Source organism: Podarcis melisellensis (genome assembly GCF_964234715.1).
Source record: "Podarcis melisellensis genome assembly, chromosome: 4".
Classification (NCBI taxonomy): Eukaryota; Metazoa; Chordata; class Lepidosauria; order Squamata; family Lacertidae; genus Podarcis; species Podarcis melisellensis.
In genome coordinates, this window is record NC_138531.1 from 28,905,424 (window position 1) to 28,928,161 (window position 22,738).

Here is a 22,738-nt window from a genome sequence, read left to right on the forward strand (position 1 = left end):
CTGGGGGGTTGGTCACTGTGAGAAGATGCTGGACTAAATGAGTCAATGGCCTGATCCAACAGGCTCTTAAGTTCCTGTTGCAACCCTGTAAGCAATTGTTTCTGCCAGTATAGGAATGTTTAGAGTCTGAATTCACACTTTTTTTGGGGGGGGCACATTGATTTTACCAAAGCCATATGCCACCTGCTGTCCTTCAAGATAACTGAAATTTCATAAGGTAACCATGCTGTCTCACAATAATTTCACCAAAAATAGTGGGAAGAATACTTATCAAGAAAGTTTAATGCTAACGTTTATACATGTTATGCTACTGAGTGGATATAAAAACTTTTTTTGTTATTAAGGTTTATAACAAACTAGTTAATTTCAAAGAAGCGTAAGAGGCACCTTTGGGCGGTATCCGTCTTCCTGGCGTTCTAATCCAGAGAAGGGAAGATGAGATTAATAATCGTCATAATTGACACTTGCTCCATGCCTAAAGGTATGTGGGTTTCGTGGGCCAATAGGTGCGTCTTCATCATAATGGTGATGGTAATAACCACCGTAATATTCATGGCCACTGCGGCCTAGGTTTGACCAGTAGGAGACGTCATCTTCAAATTTCTGCATACAAGAAAAAAAATAAGTGGTAGCAATTAGCTTCTAGCGGCAACTTCGCCATACAAGGGTTCAGCACCTTTGTAAATAGTAACAGCTTCCTGTATTGCATTGGAAGGTTTCTCTTTTATTCATACTGCTACCCAAATCAACTTATGCATGCAATTCTTTTATATGCAGAGGAATAATATTTTTTTGTTACGGGTCTGAGAAGAAACAAAGCAGTTTTAGGAATAAAAAAACCAAACCAAATGATTTGAAACCTGTGCAATATTTAAAAAGTTGATTAGAAGCCTGCACAATCTTTCACATTTGAAAACATAACCCGCAGCCTGATCATGCTGATAGCTCAGTCGGTAAGAGCATGAAACCCTTAATCTCAGGGTCATGGGTCTGAGCCTCATGCTGGGGAAATTATTCCTGCATTGGAGGTGGCTTGACTAGATGACTCTCGGGGTCTCTCCCAACTCTAGAATTCTGTGAGCCTATTCTTATCCAAGACATCACGTGTGTTGAGGACTCATTCTCACTACTCTAGACTGGCACCCATTTTGCACAATATTCACATTAAATTAAAAACCTCCCTATTTAAGCACTTTGTACCAATTTAAAAGGGACGCGGGTGGCACTGTGGGTTAAACCACAGAGCCTAGGACTTGCCGATCAGAAGGTTAGCGGTTCGAATCCTCGCGACGGGGTGAGCTCCCATTGCTCGGTCCCTGCTCCTGCCCACCTAGCAGTTATAAAGCACGTCAAAGTGCAAGTAGATAAATAGGTACCGTTCCAGCGGGAAGGTAAACGACGTTTCCGTGTGCTGCTCTGGTTCGCCAGAAGTGGCTTAGTCATGCTGGCCACATGACCTGGAAGCTGTATGCTGGCTCCCTTGGCCAATAAAGCGAGATGAGCACCACAACCCCAGAGTCAGCCACGACTGGACCTAATGGTCAGGGGTCCCTTTACCTTTACCAATTCAAAATTCCTAGACATGAAGAGTGAGTATAGGCTGTTTTCAACAATTTACCTAGCTCAGAGAGGTTTCCAAACTTTAGTTTCACATATTAATTTGAACTCTGAAATTCTATAAAATCAACTCTACTTCAAATTCTGACCTATAACCCAAACCCGAAAAATGTTTGCTGTATATTTAATCACTTCTTATTACAGTAGTACCTCATTTCACTGCTCTTAACCTCTGATGATGCTGTATCACTCCAAAGAAAACAATCTCATTAATGTTTATGGCTATGAAAGGATGCCAGTTTTGTTTGTTTGTAATCCAAATTATGATATCTTCAAATAAAGCACAATGTGCCTTGTTACTTATGAAGAAAAGCCAGAATTTATATTATTGGACCTTTTTATCTGCCCAGGTTTATGAATACTTTTGATTCACAATTGTTTAAAAATAGATTTAAAGATAAGTAAATTATAGTTTACATTTTTGTAGTTTTTATAGCCTCAATATTTAAGCTACTGTTAGAATATCTCTCCAGTCTAGCAAAACCACACAACAGCCATGAAACTCAATAAATTTTCCTTTGCCATATTCAGGTACTACAATACATTCATGTAATACACTGCTGCATTTTAATATGTGTACCAAATTGCTGTATAAATCCCCAGAGCAAAATCTGTATTAAGTTTTGTTCCACACAATATTTAGAAGAAAACTATCCAAAAGTTTCCCTTCATTGTTACATTTTCTTTTTAAAAGGTGGGAACTGCCAATGCTACAACTAAAGACAGTATTGAACAGTGCAAAAGTTGTATCTTTTACTTCCTGATTTGTGTATATATACAAAGTTGTAAAATTGTTGCTTTCCTTGAGAAAATTGGCCACAAGATTGCCAGTCTTATGTCTGTGATGCTGTCAGTTGTCTTCTATATTAAAATCATCGGGTCAACTGCTGTTTCCTTTAAAAGGAGGAAAACACATCGACCTGCCTTTCTCTGACAGTGTTATTAGGTTTGACATCTTAGTTGGATGGTGGGCAGTAGGTACCTGGAGTCTCAAAGCACTTTTTATCCTGTATCAAACTATTTGCAAGCAGTGCAGGGTGATGTCATATGACTGATAAGTGGGTAGTGCCATCTGTCTGTCCAATCTGACTCATGAAGTGTAAGGAAGATGACGATCTGGCCACTGACCCAGATCAGGTTTCCTAGTTCTGTTCTAAGAGCTAGGATGGACTATCCCATTCCTGCTTCAATGAACTTCACATTGAACTTCAGACCCAAGTTAACCACTAGAAAACTCCCCTTTCCAGACCATGCCTGCTTCTGTCTGAAAGGAAAATACTCTAAACCCTGTTTCACGCGAAGACGACGAAAACAATAATAAAAAGTAAATTAATTGACATAACAATTGGAGGGGGCTTCAGTGAGTTGCCTTTTCGGATGTTCCAGAACAGAAAACGTAGCCACTTACTGCTTCATCAAAGCCTAAGTAGAGAAATTGCTGGTACCACTGCTGTACATCTGGTTGACTCCTATCCCACAGCTGCCGCTTCTGACGTTTCAAGCTGCTCAAAAACTCTTTGGCCTTATCTTCTTTGACAGACACATCTGCCTTAACCGGAACAGGAGCTGAAATGCAAGAGACAGCAAACACAAGAACGGTTTAACCTAAAGGTTGCTTACTCTAGAATGATAACGTCACTTGTCGCAAGCTGGTATCAATTACATGTTTTGGATTGACAGGTGGAAGGGGCTAGTAGGAGTTGGGGGTCCAAACACCTGAAGGATCTATACTCTATAGGTTCCTCAGCCCTGCTCTTAAGTACCCTTCAATGCTTATAACAGGGGTCAGCACACTTTTTCAGCAGGGGGCCGGTCCACTGTCCCTCAGACCTTGCGGGGGCCGGACTATATTTTGAAAAAAAAGAGAGAATGAATTCCTATGCCCCACAAATAACCTAGAGATGCATTTTAAATAAAAGCACACATTCTACTCATGTAAAACCACCAGGCAGACCCCACAAATAACCCAGAATGCATTTTAAATAAAAGGACACATTCTACTCATGTAAAAACACACTGATTCCCGGACCATCCGCGGGCCAGATTTAGAAGGCGATTGGGCCGAATCCGGCCCCTGGGCCTTAGTTTGCCTACCCATGGCATATAAACAACAATAAATAAAACACATAATCCATTCTGAAGATCCAAATATATAAAACCTTTGCATGTGGATCTGTTACGCAACTTTGCATGCTAAATTCTGTGTTGCTTTGTGTGACAAGAACATACACTGTATATCAAACATAACATGAGAACAGGTAGTAGGTAGCCGTGATGGTCTGCCATAGTCGAAACAAAACAAAACAAAATCCTTCCAGTAGCACCTTAGAGACCAGCTAAGTTAGTTATTGGTATGAGCTTTTGTGTGCATGTAGAAGTGCGCATGCACACAGAAGCTCATACCAATAACAAACTTGGTCTCTAAGGTGCTACTGGAATGATTTTTTTTATTTTGTTATGAGAACAAGTATTCTGTGATACTGGACAATTGCGGTGAAGTATCCCTGGGTATTGTACTAGCATACAAAGGATGACCCCAGACAAGACCCTAGAACTACATGTTCTGTGTTCCTCTGATTTCTTGCAACAGTGGCCATCACAGCCTGCAAAAATTAGATTGAAGGGTGCATTTGACATTCACTGACCTGGTCTTTCCCACAGTCCCTAATGGGACAGTTGCACAAGGCGAAAGACAGGTGGGAAATGTAGTGAACCTCTTTTTACAAGAAAGAAAATTTCTCCCACTTGCCACCTTCTGAAACAGACCCAAGATGGCTCTGGTTTGAGTTAGCTGCTGTTTTTCTGGCAAGTAACAGCTGAGGCAGAAAGAGCCATGAGTTGGAAACAGAAAACTTACCTTCCCGTCTTTGGAGCATCAGTTTAAGTTTATTTCCTCTTGATACACCTAAAGGAATCCAAAATCAAAATAAATCAGGACTGAAAGAATTGACAAGGTTTCCTGCAAAGCACTGCTCTCTTAATAGGAGTTGTGAATGCATTTGAGAAAGTTGAGCCTGCAGAAACAAGATGCTTCTGTCGCCAAATGAAGGTCTTTCTCTTTTCCGCCCAGTGCTTACTTGCAATAGTAAATCGTAGAAATTTGCCTGTCTGTAGCCCCACCCCAATCCAAGGAACTAAGGGGTCTCATTCCAGACAAGTGTAATGTTAGAAGTTGGCACCTAAACCTGATTAGAAAACTGAGGCAAGGCTAGCCAACCTGGTACCCTTCAGATGTTGTTTGTGTACAACTCCCATCATTTTAATGCATTTTTAATCTTTGTTGGAAGCCGCCCAGAGTGGGTGGGGAGATCCAGGCAGATGGGGGGGGACAAATTTATTATTATTATTATTATTATTATTATTATTATTATTATTATTATTATATTTATTTCCCTTACTAGCTGGGTCAAATGGGAGCTGGAACCCAACCACATCTGGGGTGCACCCCCTTGGCTACCTCTCATCTAAGGAATGGAGCATAATGAACTCTGTTGGTAACTGTCAATCTGCAAAGATTGCTTTGCTGTATGCTCAGCTATGCCTTTGAAACAGACATGTCTAACATAAACTCCCCAATTGTGGGGGTGGGATGGAAGCTTTTGTGACATAGAATCATATAATTATAGGGTTGGAAGGGATCCTGAGGATCCTCTAGTCCAACCCCCACAATGCAGCTGCCCCCTACGGGGATCAAACGTGCAAACTTGGCAACATATATACGACGTGGCGATATTGGCGCTATCAGCAGGGTTATAAAGGGGATACCTTCTGGAAAAAGCGAAGAGACTGTCCTGGGCTGGGAGTGAAAAACATGATTGCTTCCACAGCTGGCTGTTTAGGCAAGGGAACACTGTCTCTTTCCTCCAGCAAAGCAAATCCACATTAAATGCACCACATCTGAAGTATACCACTTTGCAGAGCTGTGCACATGCATGCGCACACATTTAATAATAAGGAGCATTCTTAACAGCAGTGGTGGAGTGGGCTTTGTTTTGTTTTGGAGTGTGTGTCTGGGCATCTGCTGGGGGGACATCCCTCCTGGGTGCAAAGCCCAGACCTCGTTTTTATGACCTAAGATCAGGAGTTTCCTACTGCCCAGCTCCACCAGAGCCATCATACACCCGCCGGTCTTGGGGAATTTTGGCGGGAAGACGACGACGAAGGGGCTGCTGCCTCGCTCAGCCTCAGCCTGCGCCCCCTTGCCTTGGGGGGCATCATCCTGCGTGCCCGCCGCCCTCTCCCCTCCCCCCACCTCTCCAAGCCCCACTTCTCCCGAGCGTGGGGCAGAGCCCCTTTCCCGCGCGCGGGGCTGACTCACCGGGACTCAGGCACACGAGGAGGAGGACCAGCGCGAGCGCAGCCCACGAGAGCGCCCGCCGCCCGGGCACCATTTTGGCGGGAATCTCCGCCCGGCCGAGGTTTCGCCTGGAGCTGCTCTCTCCCTTCGCCTGCGGGGAGAAAAGCGAGAGGCGGCTGGTGCTCTGGACGCGGGGAGGAGCCGAGGGGAGGGAAGGAGGGAGCGCGCGAAGCAGCGGGCAGGGCGAGCCAGGGGCTGGCGGAGAGGCTGCAGCCCACCTGGCTGCGCATGGACGCTCCTCAGCGTCGGTAGAGGAAGGGGAAAAAAAGAAAGAACCGCTTGGCGCGGGGTTTGTGTGTGTGAGAGAAGGGGATTTCTGAAGCGGCAGCTGGCGCGCTTCCCACATTCCAGATGTTCGCTTCGGGGCCACCTGCTCCTTGAGCCTCCATGGCGTTTGCATAAAGGTGGTGCGACGCCTGCTGCTTATTGAGCACCTATGCTGGGTTGTTATCATAGGAGCCAACTCCTTGGGGGCCGAGGTCCCTTCGCCCCCCACCTTAAGATATTTGAGGGGGCTTGTCCCCGACCCCAAGATGATGGACACTGTCATTCAAATTATAATAATAAAGGTAAAGGACCCCTGGACGATTAAGTCCAGTCAAAGGCGACTATGGGGTTGTGGTACTCATCTTGCCTTCAGGCCAAGGGAGCCGGTGTTTGTACACAGATAGCTTTTCCGGGTCATGTGGTTAGCATGACTAAACCGCTTCTGGCGCAACAGAACACCATGGTGGAAACCAGAGCGCATGGAAACACAGTTTACCTTCCCTCCGCAGTGGTACCTATTTATCTACTTACACTGGCATGCTTTCAGACTGCTAGGAGCTGGGACAGAGCAACGGGAGCTCACTCTGTCGCAGGGATTCGAACCGCCAACCTTCTGATCGGCAAGCCCAAGAGACTCAGCGGTTTGACCACAGCGCCACCTGCGTCCATTCAAATAGTGTGCAGTGCACCACATCATGTGATGGAATATGCAAGGCAGGGTTTACCTGCACACCCCCAATAAATATTGTTTACAAGTTGGCATCCCTGGTTGATTATTGAGGTGGCATATAAAAAATGCTGTCAAAATGCTTTTTTAAAAAAGCGTTTTGAAAAACACATTGAATTTGGCGTAGCTCACTGTCGCCATCAAGTGTCACATTTGCACATTGCATTTTACAACACATTTGAGACGTTCTATTTGCAGCCGAGTCCTGTCAGTTCCAGCAATTGTCTGGCCACACTTTTCAGTGTATGTAGCCCACACTTTCCATAATGCGAAATAAATATGAGTTTGGGTGGGGGTAGGCGAAAGGCCTGGGCCCCCTTTTAATTTGTGGAATAACTAGCTTCCTGGTGAGATGATAGCAGCGCCAGCTTTAGGGCACTGCAGGCAGTTACCCCACACAGGGCACCATCATTCTACCTGGATTCTGAGGTCCAGCACCGAGGGCCTTCTGGCGGTTTCCTCACTGCGAGAAGCCAAGTTACAGGGAACCAGGCAGAGGGCCTTCTCGGTAGTGGCGCCCACCCTGTGGAATGCCCTCCCTTCAGATGTCAAGGAGACAAACAACTATCTGACATTTAGAAGACATCTGAAGGCAGCCCTGTTTAGAGAAGTTTTTAATGTAAAGTGTTTTAATGTATTTTTTAATCTTTTTTGGAAGCTGCCCAGAGTGGCAGTCAGATTTTTTTTGGGGGGGGTGGGTTAAATAATAAATTCTCTTCTTCAGGGGTGCATTATAATCATAATTATATTTATACAGGTACCTACTGAGAAGATCCATAAAAGCAACTGTACCAAGAGGAATTATTGTGAAAATAATAAATATGGGGGGGGAGCACCAAATTTTGTCCTTACTCAGGACATCATATTACCAAAGTTCACCCCGGTGATAGGCTACTCAGGGAACAAAGAAAGTGGCTCTGTGCCTGGTGAGAAATGGGTGGGCCCTCTCTCGCCGGGAGTTAGAAAGAGAAAGGCCAGAGTTGAGAGTTTGGTTAGGTGAGCTAGGAAAAGGGCCATAGCTCAATGGTAGAACGTCTGCTTGTCTTTTGAAAGTTCCTGGGTTCAATTCCCAGCATCTCCAGGTAGGTCTGGGGGAGAAGTCGGCCTGAAATGCTGGAGAGCTGCTGACAGTAGACAACACTTAGCTAGATGGACCAATGGTCTGGTTCAGTATAAGGCAGCTTCCTAGACACTGCGATCTGTTCCGCACATCATGCTTAGCCAAAATATGACTTGGCATGAATAAGCAGACTCTAGGAGAGTAGATCTCAACCGCTTTGCTTAGCATGGTGTTTTTGCTGCTGCGTATAGTTTGGCTTAGTGCCTTGCCCAAGCCTGGACATGTGGTTTGGCACTCTCTAGACAAACCAAAAACTAATCAAGGTTTTGCACTGTGGTTCGTGGCTCGTGGTTTGTCTGGGGGAGCGAAACAGCTGAGATAAACTGCGTCTGGGCAAGAAACTAAGCCAAACTATGGCTTAGCTCAGCACAGCACAGCAGCAAAACGAAGAGAAAGGCCACAGACCCTTTTCTGGGAGCCCTCATACTAATGCTAAGGCACACAGTTTGGAAACCTCTGTATTTGATTTATATACAGTGGTACCTTGGGTTAAGTACTTAATTCGTTCCAGAGGTCCGTTCTTAACCTGAAACTGTTCTTAACCTGAAGCACCACTTTAGCTAATGGGGCCTCCTGCTGCTGCTGCGCTGCTGGAGCACGATTTCTGTTCTCATCCTGAAGCAAAGTTCTTAACCTGAGGTACTATTTCTGGGTTAGCAGAGTCTGTAACCTGAAGCATATGTAACCCGAAGTGTATGTAACCCGAGGTACCACTGTACTACCCTTCATCAAAAGATCTCAGGGCGGTTCACAAGATAAAAACATGAGATAAAAGCACAAATAAATTGCTTAAAACAGACACAACAAAACAATCAATGCATATGTATGTGTATGTATGCATTCATAACCCACAAAGGGGAAAGATGGCTGCAAAGTGCATCAAACTGATTACATGCAGGGGCCTGGACAATGTCTGAGTTTTTTCAATTTACTTGTATTTGTTTAGGTATGATGGACTGTTAAGGCATTAGTGCCATTCTGGAAATAAAAGATAACCCGGCAGGTTTGTTAAACATATCCACACAACAAGAAATCAAGTTCTGAACATATAAGCAGGCATTCAGGGCAGGGTAGGAACACATCATTTCTTTCAAAGGTTCGCATAATGCCAGGCCTATAATAAAGCCACCAGTCACCAGCATTGCTCCAAATAAAAATAAACACATTTTGCCAGAAGCCTTAATAAGAGAAAACACTTTCAGTGAAGCCCAGTAAGGAATTTTCAATGTCCACGAGGGGCCAGAAACTCTAATTGCATAGTACATAGTGTCTGACATTCTGCTGCTATTAATTTCTTCTAATGAGCGCTGATATATTACCTTAATTGAACTGAGTAGGTTGCAACTTAAATGCACTTGGCATGGCAAATTGGTTTCTAAAGTTAGTTCCAAGAAAACTACAGGAGTCATGAGTTTCTTCCAAATAACAAGAGCATTAAGCTCATCAGTCAAGGCCTCCCGAAGTATTTTGACTCTCATCACTGGGTACTGCAGTTTGCATTTTTGCTGATGCTGAATGGAGGAGGCTAACACTTGACCTTAGGAGGGAAATTACATCTAAACAAGCAATTTGCATCTGTATCTTAATAATGTTCCAGATGTCTGTGCTCAAGCATGTCTGTCTGCCTATTTACATGTCTCGAACTGTTTAATTGGCATAAGCAGGAGAGGTACTGTCAGGATTCTTAGAGGAAGCTTAAAAGACAGGCTGTGTTAAGGTAATTTGATCTTTCATCTGGGAAAGCTACCCAGCAATTCTTAGAACAATACTGAGGATAAGGCTCCAGGCTCTTCAAGTGTCCCTGTTTTCCAGGGATAGCCCAGGATTTACAGAAGCCATCCCGGTTTCTGATTTGATCCCAGAATGTCCCACTTCTCTTAGGACGTTCCTATTTTCATCGGAGAAATATTGGGCAGTATGGAGTTATGCGGCCCCCGAGTCAAGGAGGTAAGTAACTATACAACCTTTAGAAGACATCTGATGGCAGCCCTGTATAAAGGTAAAGGGACCCCTGACCATTAGGTCCAGTCGTGGCTGACTCTGGGGCTGCAGTGCTCATCTCGCTTTATTGGCCGAGGGAGATGGTGTACAGCTTCCGGGTCATGTGGCCAGCATGACTAAGCCACTTCTGGAGAACCAGAGCAGCGCACGGAAACGCCGTTTACCTTCCTGCCGGAGCGGTACCTATTTATCTATTTGCACTTTGACGTGCTTTGGAACTGCTAGGTTGGCAGGAGCAGGGACAGAGCAACAGGAGCTCACCCCGTCGCGGGGATTCGAACCACCAACCTTCTGATTGGCAAGTCCTAGGCTCTGTGGTTTAACCCACAGCACCACCCGTGTCCAAGCCCTGTATAGGGGAATTTTTAAATGTTTTATTATGTTTTGATATGTGTTGGAAGTTGCCCTGAGTGGCTGGGGCAACCCAGTTCTCATTGTGAAAGCGAATTTAAGGGAGGAGTGGGGGGGAATCTTTTTCAGACTGAGGACCTCATTCCCTTCCGGGGGGGACTTTTTTGTGGGTACAGCGAGAGGTAAAAATTGGAGGAGCAATGAATTTACATCTTGCTTTTATACAGCAGGCTCATTTCTATTCTGTGCACACATGCCCCTCAAACCAGGAAAATGAAAAATTGTTGTCAGAGTTCAAGAACTCTTTCCAGCCAGATAAAAACACCCGGGAGGATATGAAGCGAGATTGCTGGGAGACATAGCCTGGCAAAAGAGGGGGTGGCTCTGAAGTGTCCCAAGGACAGACAGATCTGGAATGCAGCATTTGTCCTCCGGGCTGGAGGACCCACACCCTGTTTCAGACCCTCAAAATGTCCCCATTTTCCAGGGATAGTCTTGGATTTACAGAAGTCATCCCAGTTTCTGATTTGATCCCAGAATGTCCCGCTTTTCGTTAGGACGTCCCTATTTTAATTGGAGATATATTGGTGGGTATAGAGTTATGCAAAGCCCGAACCATCTGAGGGTAGCCCTGTATAGGGAAGTTTAAAAATGTTTAATGTATATATATTGGATGCTGCCCAGAGTGGCTGGAGCAACCCAATTAGATGGTAGGGGTATAAATAGTAAGATGATGATGATGATGGGATAGAATTTCCCTATTCTTCATTGGATAAAAGTTGGAGGGTATGTTTTTTTAAGGGCTTCCTTTGGGATATATAAAGGTTTTTTTCATGTCTTTCCTAATCATTACCTTAATCTGTTTGGGCAAAATCAGTTTTGGTTGTTCACTGTGTTTAGCTATTGAAAAGTCAATAGTTATCATTCAGCCTAACAACTACATGATGAAAATGTTTTTACAGGTTGTTCCCTGTGCCTGTTTATCAAGATTCAGGACGCAACTAGTTGGGCTTGAGTGTTACTGCTGTGCTGTTTGTCATGAAGAAATACGCTTCTCAGCCACTGCCTTAGGGCTCTGCATAGCTGAAGACCTGCTCCTGGTCTCCCCTCCGCCCCATTTCTACTTCAATTTTCTAGCCATAAAAACAGCAATTCGAGGCAAGGCTACAGAACCCACAAACAATTACGATCCATTAAATGAATCAATAATGCAGCACAAATATCGGCAACAGAACTATAAAGTTAATATTCTATTAGAACACCAAAATGCCACAAATAGATCAATCCTCAAGAACCCAAATGAAAATGTTTTATGCAATCTTCTAGCGGTGAATAGATTTTGGGCTCTCGCTGAAATTTGGGCACGCCTCATTGGAAAGTGGATGTCACCGGCGGGGTGCTACTGTTCTGAAGGGCCTGGAATCTGCCCCAGGAGATGCAACTTCTCAGTCAGATGGTGCAGAGAATGGAGTGCTGCCCATCAATTTAAACTGACAGAAACATTCAGTATGGGAGCAGCAATTGTTTCAATTATGCTGGACAGTTTGCAGATCTCGTGGACCGCATTGTTCCTGGTTTGATGGGGTGGGGAGGGGAGGGGAGGGGGCGGATTGAAGGAAGTTTTCCTACCACTGAAGAGGAGGGAAATAATAGCTTCTGGGTCATGTGGCCAGCATGACTCTGGCGAACCAGAGCAGCGCACAGAAATGCCGTTTACCTTCCTGCTGGAGTGTTACCTATTTATCTACTTGCACTTTGACGTGCTTTCGAACTGCTAGGTTGGCAGGAGCAGGGACCGGGCAACAGGAGCTTACCCCGTCACGGGGATTTGAACTGCCGACCTTCTGATCAGCAAGTCCTAGGCTCTGTGGTTTAAACCACAGCGCCACCCGCGTTCCGACCTTACTGTACTTCCATCCGAAAGAGAAGAGCTGTAGGGCCACCATCTGCTCTGCTGAGAAGCCAGGCTCCTCCTTCCACATCCTGGCATCACATCAATCTGTAATAATAAAAAAGGTGTGCAGAGCCGCTCAGTCAATTTAGCTGGGAGGCCACCAGCTTCTGGCTCCTCCTCCTCCTGAACTTCTCTGCCCCCAACTGTTCACTAGAAGAATTTGCAAGGAAAAATACTTCCTGCTCCCTCCCAAGCCAATCATTTGCTGCTGCTGCTGCTGCATCTTTTTAGATTTCAAACCTGAGGGAAGAGTAGTCTGCAAGCCTTTTTTGGTGAAGATTGAGATCACTTAGTTGTTGCACACGTCAAAAATGTTTGTAAAAACGATGACAACTAAGTCAAATGTCCTGCCAGGGAAATCCCGCCCCACTCCAACATGGTTCACAGTATAAATGATCAGTGATTTTTTAAAAATGCATTTTTAAAAAAGTCTTCTTACTGGAACATTTCAGTATCTAATATGTAAAGTCTGTCCAAATTGCTCAGATAGTGGCCTCTTGGGTACCGCAGTTTTACTCTATATTAATGTGGTGTTCACTGCAGAGAATGAGTGCTTTGTACTTGCCCAACTGAAAGGATTTTTGTGCATTCCATTCTATTGCCACCAATTTACAAAGTGATTACCCACACCAAATTACACTGTCACACATGCTGTCACATACTTGATACGAAAATATGTGCTAATCAGCAGCAGAAGATACTTCTGCAAAAGCATTCATGTTTCAGAATGCTCAATTGGGGGGGGGGGGAGAAGTAATCTCCTTTGACAGCTTCTCTTCACATCATCACCATGCAGTTAACTGGTGCTGAATCTTTGCATGCTGAATAAACTCCCCTGCTGCAACTCTGTTCTCTGGCATTCCTTTGTGCATCTGCATCAGGACAAGAGTCAGAGACAGGAATGAAATGGGAAGCGCTTCAGTGTAGGCAAAGCTATCATTTTCCGGACAATTACCCTAGTCTGGTCCTACCTTGCTTTGTGTATTAGATCCGAAACTTAATGCAGCTTCACAAATGCTTTATTAAGTAGAGGCTTCCATTTATCAGGGGACAATGCTTCCTAAGGGAAACATGCTTGCAGAACTGAAGGGTTTTAAAGATAATTAGAATGAGGCTATAGAATCTAGTGGGACGTGGGTGGCGCTGTGGGTTAAACCACTGAGCCTTGGGCTTGCCGATCAGAAGGTCGGCGGTTCAAATCCCTGTGACGGGGTGAGCTCCCGTTGTTCGGTCCTTTCTCCTGCCAACCTAGCAGTTCGAAAGCACCTCAAAGTGCAAGTAGATAAATAGGTACCACTCTGGTGGGAAGCTAAACGGCATTTCCATGCGCTGCTCTGGTTTGCCAGAAGTGGCTTAGTCATGCTGGCCACATGACCCGGAAGCTGTAAGCCGGCTCACTTGGCCAATAAAGCGAGATGAGCACCGCAACCCCAGAGTCGGCCACAACTGGACCTAATGGTCAGGGGTCCCTTTACAGTAAGGGCATTTCAACAGTGCAAGAGAAGTTCAAAGATGATTTTGTAAAAAAGGCTTTGAGACACTTTTCTCTTGTAGTATGAGAAGCATCAGGGCATGTTTGTGCACTGACCCGGCATTTTGCATATACACAAAGTTATATGGCTTTGTAACTGAGATGCACAATGCTTCCTCCGTGATGCTGTCCCCAGGTACCCTCCTGGATAACAGAGCACCCACACTTTTCAGCATAGGGGGATTTGAACTCCTCCTGAGGGAAGTTCAGCTGTGCTCAACTTGAGGAGGGAGGGGAAGCATACACAACAACAACCAAATGGCAAGCATGCTCCCTGCAGCCTTAAAAATAAAGCCTACGAATCAAGGACCGTGCCTGAAGGAGCCAACAATCTCATCGTGCCCAGCACAGCTTTGCATCTTTGCACACACAGCGCTCAAGGTAACAGCAGTTCCACTCCATTAGCCAGTGGTAGAGGCATCAAGAAGCTCCATACTACCAGTTCCCTGGCATATCCAGACAGGAATTTGAATCCTCTCGTGTTCCTCATGAGCACAATACAGAAAAGGGAGGATACAGCACCCACATTGCTCTCTGAGCAGGAAGCCTGCAAAGACATCTCCTGGGAAAGGAAAGCGACTTTTCACAAGCAGGTAAAAGGAGGTGGTTAGGGGATGTGACAAGGGCAACCAGAGCCACACACTGGCAGAAGAGACCTTCAGAGCCTCGCTGCAAAAGGCACAGGATATTGCCAACTCTGTTTATTTGTGGTTTCTGCAGTGTACCTCAGGCAGCCTTTTCTCCTTCCCTGTGGTAAGTCTTACTTACTGGTACTTCGCCAAACCTTTACAAGTATAGGCCATCATAGAAACATCCATATTTGTAATTTTAAAACATATACACATAAACAGCCATGTAAAATATGTAATAGCGAGGATTTTCATCCCGCTGAATAGTGCCATTCAACCCTGTGGTAAGTCAAGTTTCTAGCAAGATGAATGTGTCCTCTAGAATTTAGTCTGTGAAAGAAACATTTCTCAAGAACAAAAGTTTACCCCTTGAGCCTTAGGCTAGTAAGGTAGTCTCTCCTCTCTCTCTCTCTCTCTCTCTCTCTCTCTCTCTCTCTCTCTCTCTCTCTCTCTCTCTCTCTCTCTCACACACACACACACACACACACCCCCCCTGCTGAAACAGATTACAGTATTTCCAAAGAGGCCCTTAATTGTTTACTAAAAATCTGCTTCCTTCCAGATACACTAACTCACTGTGCAGAATTCCAAACACAAGCATAGCTAACAGTGCTAATGTTAAGGGTGAATAACTATTTTGCTTAAAATAAACAGTGTTAAGAGAGTATCTAAACCACATGCAAATCTTCATTAGCTGCATTGTCTAGTTCTGCTTTTTCTCTCCCTCCCTCCCTTCCTTTTCGCTTTAGACAGTTTTTAAATTTTACTTTTAGCTTGGACCACAAAATCAGGTTGAATGAAGCTTAAAATCAACCCAACCATATCACATTTTTGATCATCAGTAAATGCCGCACGTAAAAAGGTTTTTTTCCTACCTTTCCAGAAACAAATTAAATGTGAAACTGAGGAAAAAAATATTGGATAGTAAGACTCTGCAGTATGAGAAAGGTAAAGTGTGCATAAGAATTTAGACGTAAGCACAACCATTGAAAAAATAAAAAAGAAAGCAACCGCTTATGTCCAAAATGCCTTCCTAAAGAGGAATGATTTGTTGTTGTGGGAACCTGTCTGGCATCTGAGGAGAATTTTTAAAAACCAACACAGTATCAGCCCTTAAAGATTAAAAAGTGTATTTACACCTACAACTGATATCAGATAAAAGGTACCCAGAACTCATGAAACCCCTATTAAAGTTAAGGAGAGCAGGGGGGTAAAAAGGTTTTTCAATCATGCAGAATCCTATGCATATTTATTTGGAATTGCCTTGGATAATGTTCTGCAACTCTTACCACTGTGTGTATAGGATTGCAGCCTTTAATTAAGCAAGGTCTTTTGGATTGGGCCCAAGAAAAGTCTTCGAATACTGATGTAAACAATGCTACTTAATAAGGTGCTTCATATTTAGATTACATAATAATAGTGAACAGTTTTTCAGCTATTTAAAATGAGTTAATTTTGCTGCTATATAATTTCTAGCCCCTGTTCAGAGGCTTCTCTGTATATGAAAGAGCCAGAGCAGTTTTGGAGTAAAATCACATTGAATGGGGCAAATGTTATGCGAGTAGGGGGAGGGATTGTAGATAATGTATACAGAATGAACTAAAAGAAACCTCTGTCACAAGCTATATTTTCCTAAGCAAATAAAATACTACAAGTCCATGACATTTAAACCACAGTTCCTACAATCAGCCCGCATTTGACCTTTTGGTACAATAAAATAAAGCAGTCAATTTTTCTCTTTCTCTATCTAAATTCAAATTGTTGTTGTTGTTGTTGTTTTTAAAACCCCATTCCTATAGTAAACACATACTCTTATTTAATAAAATTACCTTTCAGTAAGCGGCTTCCTGCCTTCGTGCTTGGCCAGAAGAAGTGACTCTTTTTTGAAAGACACCTTGGACTTCTGAAAGAAATAAGAAACTGGGTAATGGGGGAGTGGAGAGTATTACATTTTTTTTTAAAAAAAACACTAGGACCAATGTATGAAGGACATATTTATTCCATTTTGCAGAAATCCAACCCTTTGCAGAAAAAGCTCCACAAAGCACTTTGTGGATGAATTCGGAAGAATCGCATTTCTGCACAGGCAGCAGGACAGCATTTCAAAAGGGAAAGAAAGATGATTGCAAGCAGATGCTCATTCATGTTCTCATCTTAAAGGAATGTGTGTGTATGTGTGTGTGTGTTTAGGCAGAATGATGAACAACAGATTTCAGGGTGCATTTAATGTTTCTTAATTTCTTGCAGATGAGGGAGACAAGTATATTTTGGCACATACAGTACACAGGCAGTATTTCTCTGTTCTTGCTGGAAATAAAAATTTTGCTTCTGGATATTGGTGCAGACCACTTGTGTCATGGGATAGCAACCAATTAAGAAACAGGAAGCCGAGAGTAGGAATAAATGGATAGCTCTCCACTGGAGGAATGAGTTCCCCAAGGATCAGTATTGGAACCAATGCTTTTTAACTTATTAAGGATTTAGAGTTAGGGATGAGCAAAGTTTGTTCATGATGCTGAACTGTGTGTGTTTCCTAGAGGGACACAAAGAGTACAATATTTAAGAAACCTTTCAATTACAGTGGTACCCCAAGTTACATACGCTTCAGGTTAAGAACAGTTTCAGGTTACAGACTCCGCTAACAGAAATCGTGCTCCGGCGGCACGACAGCAGCAGGAGGCCCCATTAGCTAAAGTGGTGCTTCAGGTTAAGAACAGTTTCAGGTTAAGTACGGACCTCCAGAACGAATTAAGTACTTAACCTGGGGTACCACTGTAAAGTTAAACAGAGTGTTTCAATCAGCTATATTTGCATCATATTTTGCGTTTTCAGTTCTAGGTGTTATCTGAGTCTGCATCATTATCTATGCACCAGGTACATGGGGCTGAAGGGGCTTCAGCTCCCCCAATATTGTTGGGCAGGGGGCAGTGCTTCCCCCAATATTGAGGGGGCTGCCACCAGGCACCCTCCATGCACCCCAGAGCCAGGCAGCGGCTGGGACAGGCACAGAGGGCAATCTCCATGCTTGCTTGTCACAGTGGCAGCCTGGCAGCCTGGGAGCCCAGGAGCTGGGCTGTGGCAGGGACAAGCAAGCATGGAGATCACCCTCCTCGCGTCCCACCACCACCACCTGGCGCATGCCAGTGGCATCACCTGACATGTCACGTGACCACGCCCCCTCAATGTGGAGGACAAGTCTTCGCCCCTGGCCTTATCTTATCCTTGGCTTAATTTCTCTTGCAAGAGAAGTGATGCACCTGTTTCTCTGCCATTTGCTTAGTTATTTATTCCTGAGAATCAGACATTCTGTCGTAAAACAATTGCACCCCTGTATTTTCTCAAATGGGTTTCCATTCCCCTCACACACACACACACACTCAGCGCTGTTTTAGCATTTTATGGCTGCGTGTGCACACACCCCAGAGAGACAAATCAGAATGTTCACTTGTAATATTGTTTGCAGTAAGTTGTAAAGAAGTGCTAGTTTGGACAACAACAACTACAAAACTAAGACATACACACAACCCACTCCAATCTTTGGCCTTTTGGAAGAAGAATTGCAACTTTGATGTTTCCTCCAAGTCATTTCTATCTTCCTTCTTTTAGAAGAATTTTGTCACCCAGTGGAAAGATGATTAGCATAACACTGTAAAAGAAACCACCACCGAGATCTTTTGCTTGATATTACATGCACCTGTTTACTCAAAACTTTAGTCTTCGTCAGAAACTAAGGCTGCTATTTGTTCTGCATTTCTCCCCACCCCCATCCTGCCTTACGTACGGTTCACAAATAACATCTATATTCATTATGCTCTGTACCCAGTGACTGAGCTAGCTAACAGGGAAAGATATGTTCTTCCTGTTTTCTTAGACTCTCCATTAGTGTTGGCCTGCTTCTTTGCATTCCTGTTTACGCAACAGTACTTCACAGCTTCTGGACCAATAACTTAAAACCAGCAGACATTTCTATGGCTCCTTCACTTAGACAAACACACAGAAGTGATGAATGTCTTCTTTGTATGGTTTTGTAGGTTGAGACAACATCAACAGAGATGAGGCGGAATCCAGATTTTTAGAGTTTTTCGGGGAACTAAAGGTGGAATGGCAGAATACTTTTGCCCTTGCTGTTCTGTGCCTACTCATCCTGCTAGGGCCTCTGGTAAATGATTTTCCTTCAAGTGGCTTGGAAGCTTGCCTCATCACCTAATACCGAGAGCAAGGTAGACCATAAGCAGCTTCATCCATCACAAGTTTGAAAACCAATAATCGGAGCAAGCACTGCTTTTTATAAGTTGTGCTGGGTGAAAGCTGCTTAAGAAGCCATTTTATCCTCAAGTGAAAAGAAACCCTCCAGCTGCCCAGCGGGCTGCAAAGCTTCAGGGATGGGGGTTGCAAAAAGGGGGGGGGGGATTTGGCTGCAGATTTGAGTTCTGCTCCCACCTGCAAAGGCATGCAAAACCTGAGGATCGAGGGAGAAAGCCAAACCCCACTCCCACTTGGGTTTCCTTGTGGAGTGACAAGGCAACCATCACATCTGCAGCTCTCCTGCTCACAGCAGTTGCAGTGGAAGGCCAGAGAGAGAATGACTCAGCCCAACGCCATCATGCATTGAAACCAACTCATGATCTGGTCGATACTAGGCCGGCTCAGCTTTTTTGCTGACTCATTCCAGTGGTTTTTCCTGAATATTTCCAGTGGGCAGAAGGGGCAGGGTTGGTGCCAACAAGGTGATGCTTCTGCTATTACTCCAACATCATGGGGGTTTGGCTAATAATAATAATAATAATAATAATAATAATAATAATAATAATTTATTATTTATAGCCCACCCACCTGGCTGGGCTTACCCAGCCACTCTGGGTGGCTTCCAACAAAATATTAAAATGCAGTAATGCATCAAACATTAAAAGCTTCCCTAAACAGGGCTGCCTTCAGATCGTCTTCTAAAAGTCTGGTAGTTGCTGTTCTCTTTGACATCTGGTGGGAGGGCATTCCACAGGGCGGGTGCCACTACTGAGAAGGCGCTCTGCCTGGTTCCCTGTAGCTTTGCTTCTTGCAGTGAGGGAACCACCAGAAGGCCCTCGGAGCTGGACCTCAGTGTCCGGGTAGAACGACTGGGGTGGAGATGCTCCTTCAGGTATACAGGACCGAGGCCATTTAGGGCTTTAAAGATCAGCACCAACACTTTGAATTCTGCTCAGAAATGTACTGGGAGCCAATGTAGATCTTTTAAGACGGGTGTTATGTGGTCTCGGTGGCCGCTCTGCCTATCCAGGTTGTCTCTGTTTATTTGTTCATTTCTCCTTTCTTCTGTTATTCTTTATGCAAGGCTATCTGCTTTTAAGTATTTATTCTTCCTCAAGTGCCTGGGTCAGTTTACCTGCTAAAATAAGATGGGGTTTTTTCAGTGCTTTGTCCTTTTAAAAGGTTTTTTTTTAAAGAAAAAATACATACTTTAATTTTTATTTATTAAATTTGTATGCCACCCTTCATTCATAGATCTCAGGGCAGGTCACAACATAAAAATACAAGATAAACACAAATTAATAAATTAATAAATCAATACCCTCCTCCACCTCCCACAAACACATTTGAATTGGCCCCAGAAACTAACTGGCAGCCAGTGAAGGGGGCCCAGGATTAGTACAATATGCTCAAACCGTCTTGCCCCTGTGAGCAACCTGGCCACTGAATTTTGTACCAGCTGAAGCTTTTGAACACTCATCAGAGGCAGCCCTATGTATAACACATTGCAGTAGTCTAACCTAGAGGCTACCAGAACATAGGCAACATAGGGGCACAATAGGGCCACCAGCCCAAGCTGATGGAAGGCACTCTGCGCCACTTTAAAACTCTGAAGCGGAGTGCTTACAGTGTTGTTTTTTTAATTGTATAGAGGCTCGTGTATACAACAGTAGCATTTTAACTCTACTATTGCTGCTAGATTGGAGAAAAACAATATACAGAGTGATTATATTTTCATAATATGTTATGATTCTGTAGCAGTCTGCTGTCCCTTGAAAGCTCAAGCAACAAAACCTGATAATCTTTATTTTTGTTTTTAAAGTAACTTATTTAACCTTTCCAGACACAATTTGCAAAATTTCTGATGCACTTGTCCTCTGGGGGCAGAGCAAGATTGTTACTTCCATGCTGCTCAAAACATTTGGAGCGCTACAATCTGGTTTGAAGATGAATTAACTGTGACACGTCTGAAGCTCTTGTTGCCACCACACCATTACTTTCTGCACACATCTGCCGAGTCTGTGTTACTGCCTGGCTCTCACATTTATCTTCATCTGTTCCATATTCTACAACTCTGGTCATAATGCCAGAAACCATTTTCCAGCACTGTAAACATTTGTTAGCAGACAGAGGACTGGCAAGGCTACATGGCTATGTTGTAGCAGCTATTTCAAGAACAGGGTGCTGCTTTTTTAAAAAACTTTTATTGTATACTCAACCAAGGCATAAATACCAATAATGAAACTGCTTTAAATGGTACCTCCTAATTTCCACATTCAAGAGTAAAGGTTGAATCCAATGCTGCTGTTCTGGTCACTCTCCTGCACAACTCCCCTCTCTTCTCCTGTAGCCTGCCATGCACTCTCAAAATATTCTTTAGAGGTTTGGGGAACCCTCTGGAGAAGATTGGGGGCACAGGGAGAGTAGAAGAGAGGAAAGTCCTTTTATACAAGCAGAACTCTGCTTGCAGAGTATTGAGATACAGGTCAAAGCCCAGACGCTCAAAGATAAAATAGTGAATTTAATCCTATAAAAAACTCAAGACCAATCCCATGAAGTAGGCAAACTAAGGCCCATGGGTAGGCAAACTAAGGCCCGGGGGCCAGATCTGGCCCAATCGCCTTGTCAGTCCAGCCCGTGGACGGTCCAGGAATCAGTGTGTTTTTACATGAGTAGAATGTGTACTTTTATTTAAAATGCATCTCTGGGTTATTTGTGGGGCATAGGATGTCTTTCATCCCCCCCCATATAGTCTGTCCCCCCACAAGGTCTGAGGGACAGTGGACCGGCCTCCTGCTGAAAAAGTTTGCTGACCCCTGGTTTACTCAGATGCAAGTCTCAGTTTGTCAATGGGGCCTTACCCTAAGTAAAGCCAATTTTTGTCCACGAGTAATTTATTTAGTAGCATTATTCATGCTGCTTTCCTTATGCCTGAAGAGATCATTATTGTTCCTGGATGCCATTTATATGGTGTTCATTTCAGGAGGAGAATAAGCAGCAACGGGATGTGAATTCTACAGGGGAAATTATTTGAAGCTTGTGCAAATATTCTAGCAACCAAAGACCAAAGGGAGCAAAATACTTTTTTTTTTTTGCTCACAAAAGCAAATATTTTAAAATAAACAAAATTCATTTTCAGATGATTTCGTCTTATCACTATTTGGGTTTTTAATTTTGTTTTGGCAGTTACCCCTTTAGTTATCACAGCGGAGGTGTCTGTCCTGCACTTTAACAAATTGTGACTTGGAGAGTAGAAAAGGCCAAGAACTGTGAATGGGTACTGTTCAATTTAACAGGAAAAAGTGACTTCCCTTATGGAAAATGTGGAGCCAGTTTGGACATAATAGCCAATAAAAGTGAGGGGAAACATTCCTACTTCAATGAAACGGAATTTGGAGGCAGCTAAAGTTATTTTTCTTCTTTTCGTTTGACTTTTGATTACTAAAAAATGTGCTGTATTATAACACCAGGAAGCCCTAGGCAGGACAGGAGCTGCACTGTGATCTTGACTTCAAGACCTTGCAAGCCTGATACTAAACAGAATCTTAAGCTGGCTTTTAAGTGGGTCCTTTGTTTCTGGTCCTGCCTTCAACTTCTCATTCCTGCTGAAAACACGGGGAGTGTTTTACAAGCTGCTGTCTAACAATGCTAACCCTCTACTTTCTGTGAACTTGAGCTGACTAGGTTCAGCTCCACACCATGAAGAGGGAAAAGAGTTACTTTCTAAAAAAAATCCAGGCTTGACAGATAATTGCACAGCAACATGCTTAGGGAGAGCACTGCAGTGTGTAAGGGAAAGTGCCGTATTTTTTGCTCCATAAGACGCACCCGTCCATAAGGCGCACCTAGTTTTGGAGGAGGAGAACAAGAAAAAGATATTCTCTCCCTCCCTGTGCAGCGCCTCTCCAGCAAAGCGAAGTCAGAACAGCAAGAGGGATC

At 43.9% G+C, this 22,738-nt stretch overlaps 1 protein-coding gene across 1 annotated transcript; it reads right to left on the reverse strand.

Moving 5' to 3' along the window:
• Nucleotides 1–255: 255 nt before the first annotated feature.
• ECRG4 (ECRG4 augurin precursor) lies at nt 256–18,161 on the reverse strand. The gene is given in 7 exon segments (XM_081907500.1): nt 256–603; nt 3,026–3,183; nt 4,475–4,522; nt 5,936–6,065; nt 16,384–16,388; nt 16,391–16,457; nt 18,084–18,161. Coding segments are annotated over 7 exon segments (627 nt in total). The 5' UTR covers nt 18,141–18,161; the 3' UTR covers nt 256–441.
• Between the last annotated feature and the right edge of the window lie 4,577 nt (nt 18,162–22,738).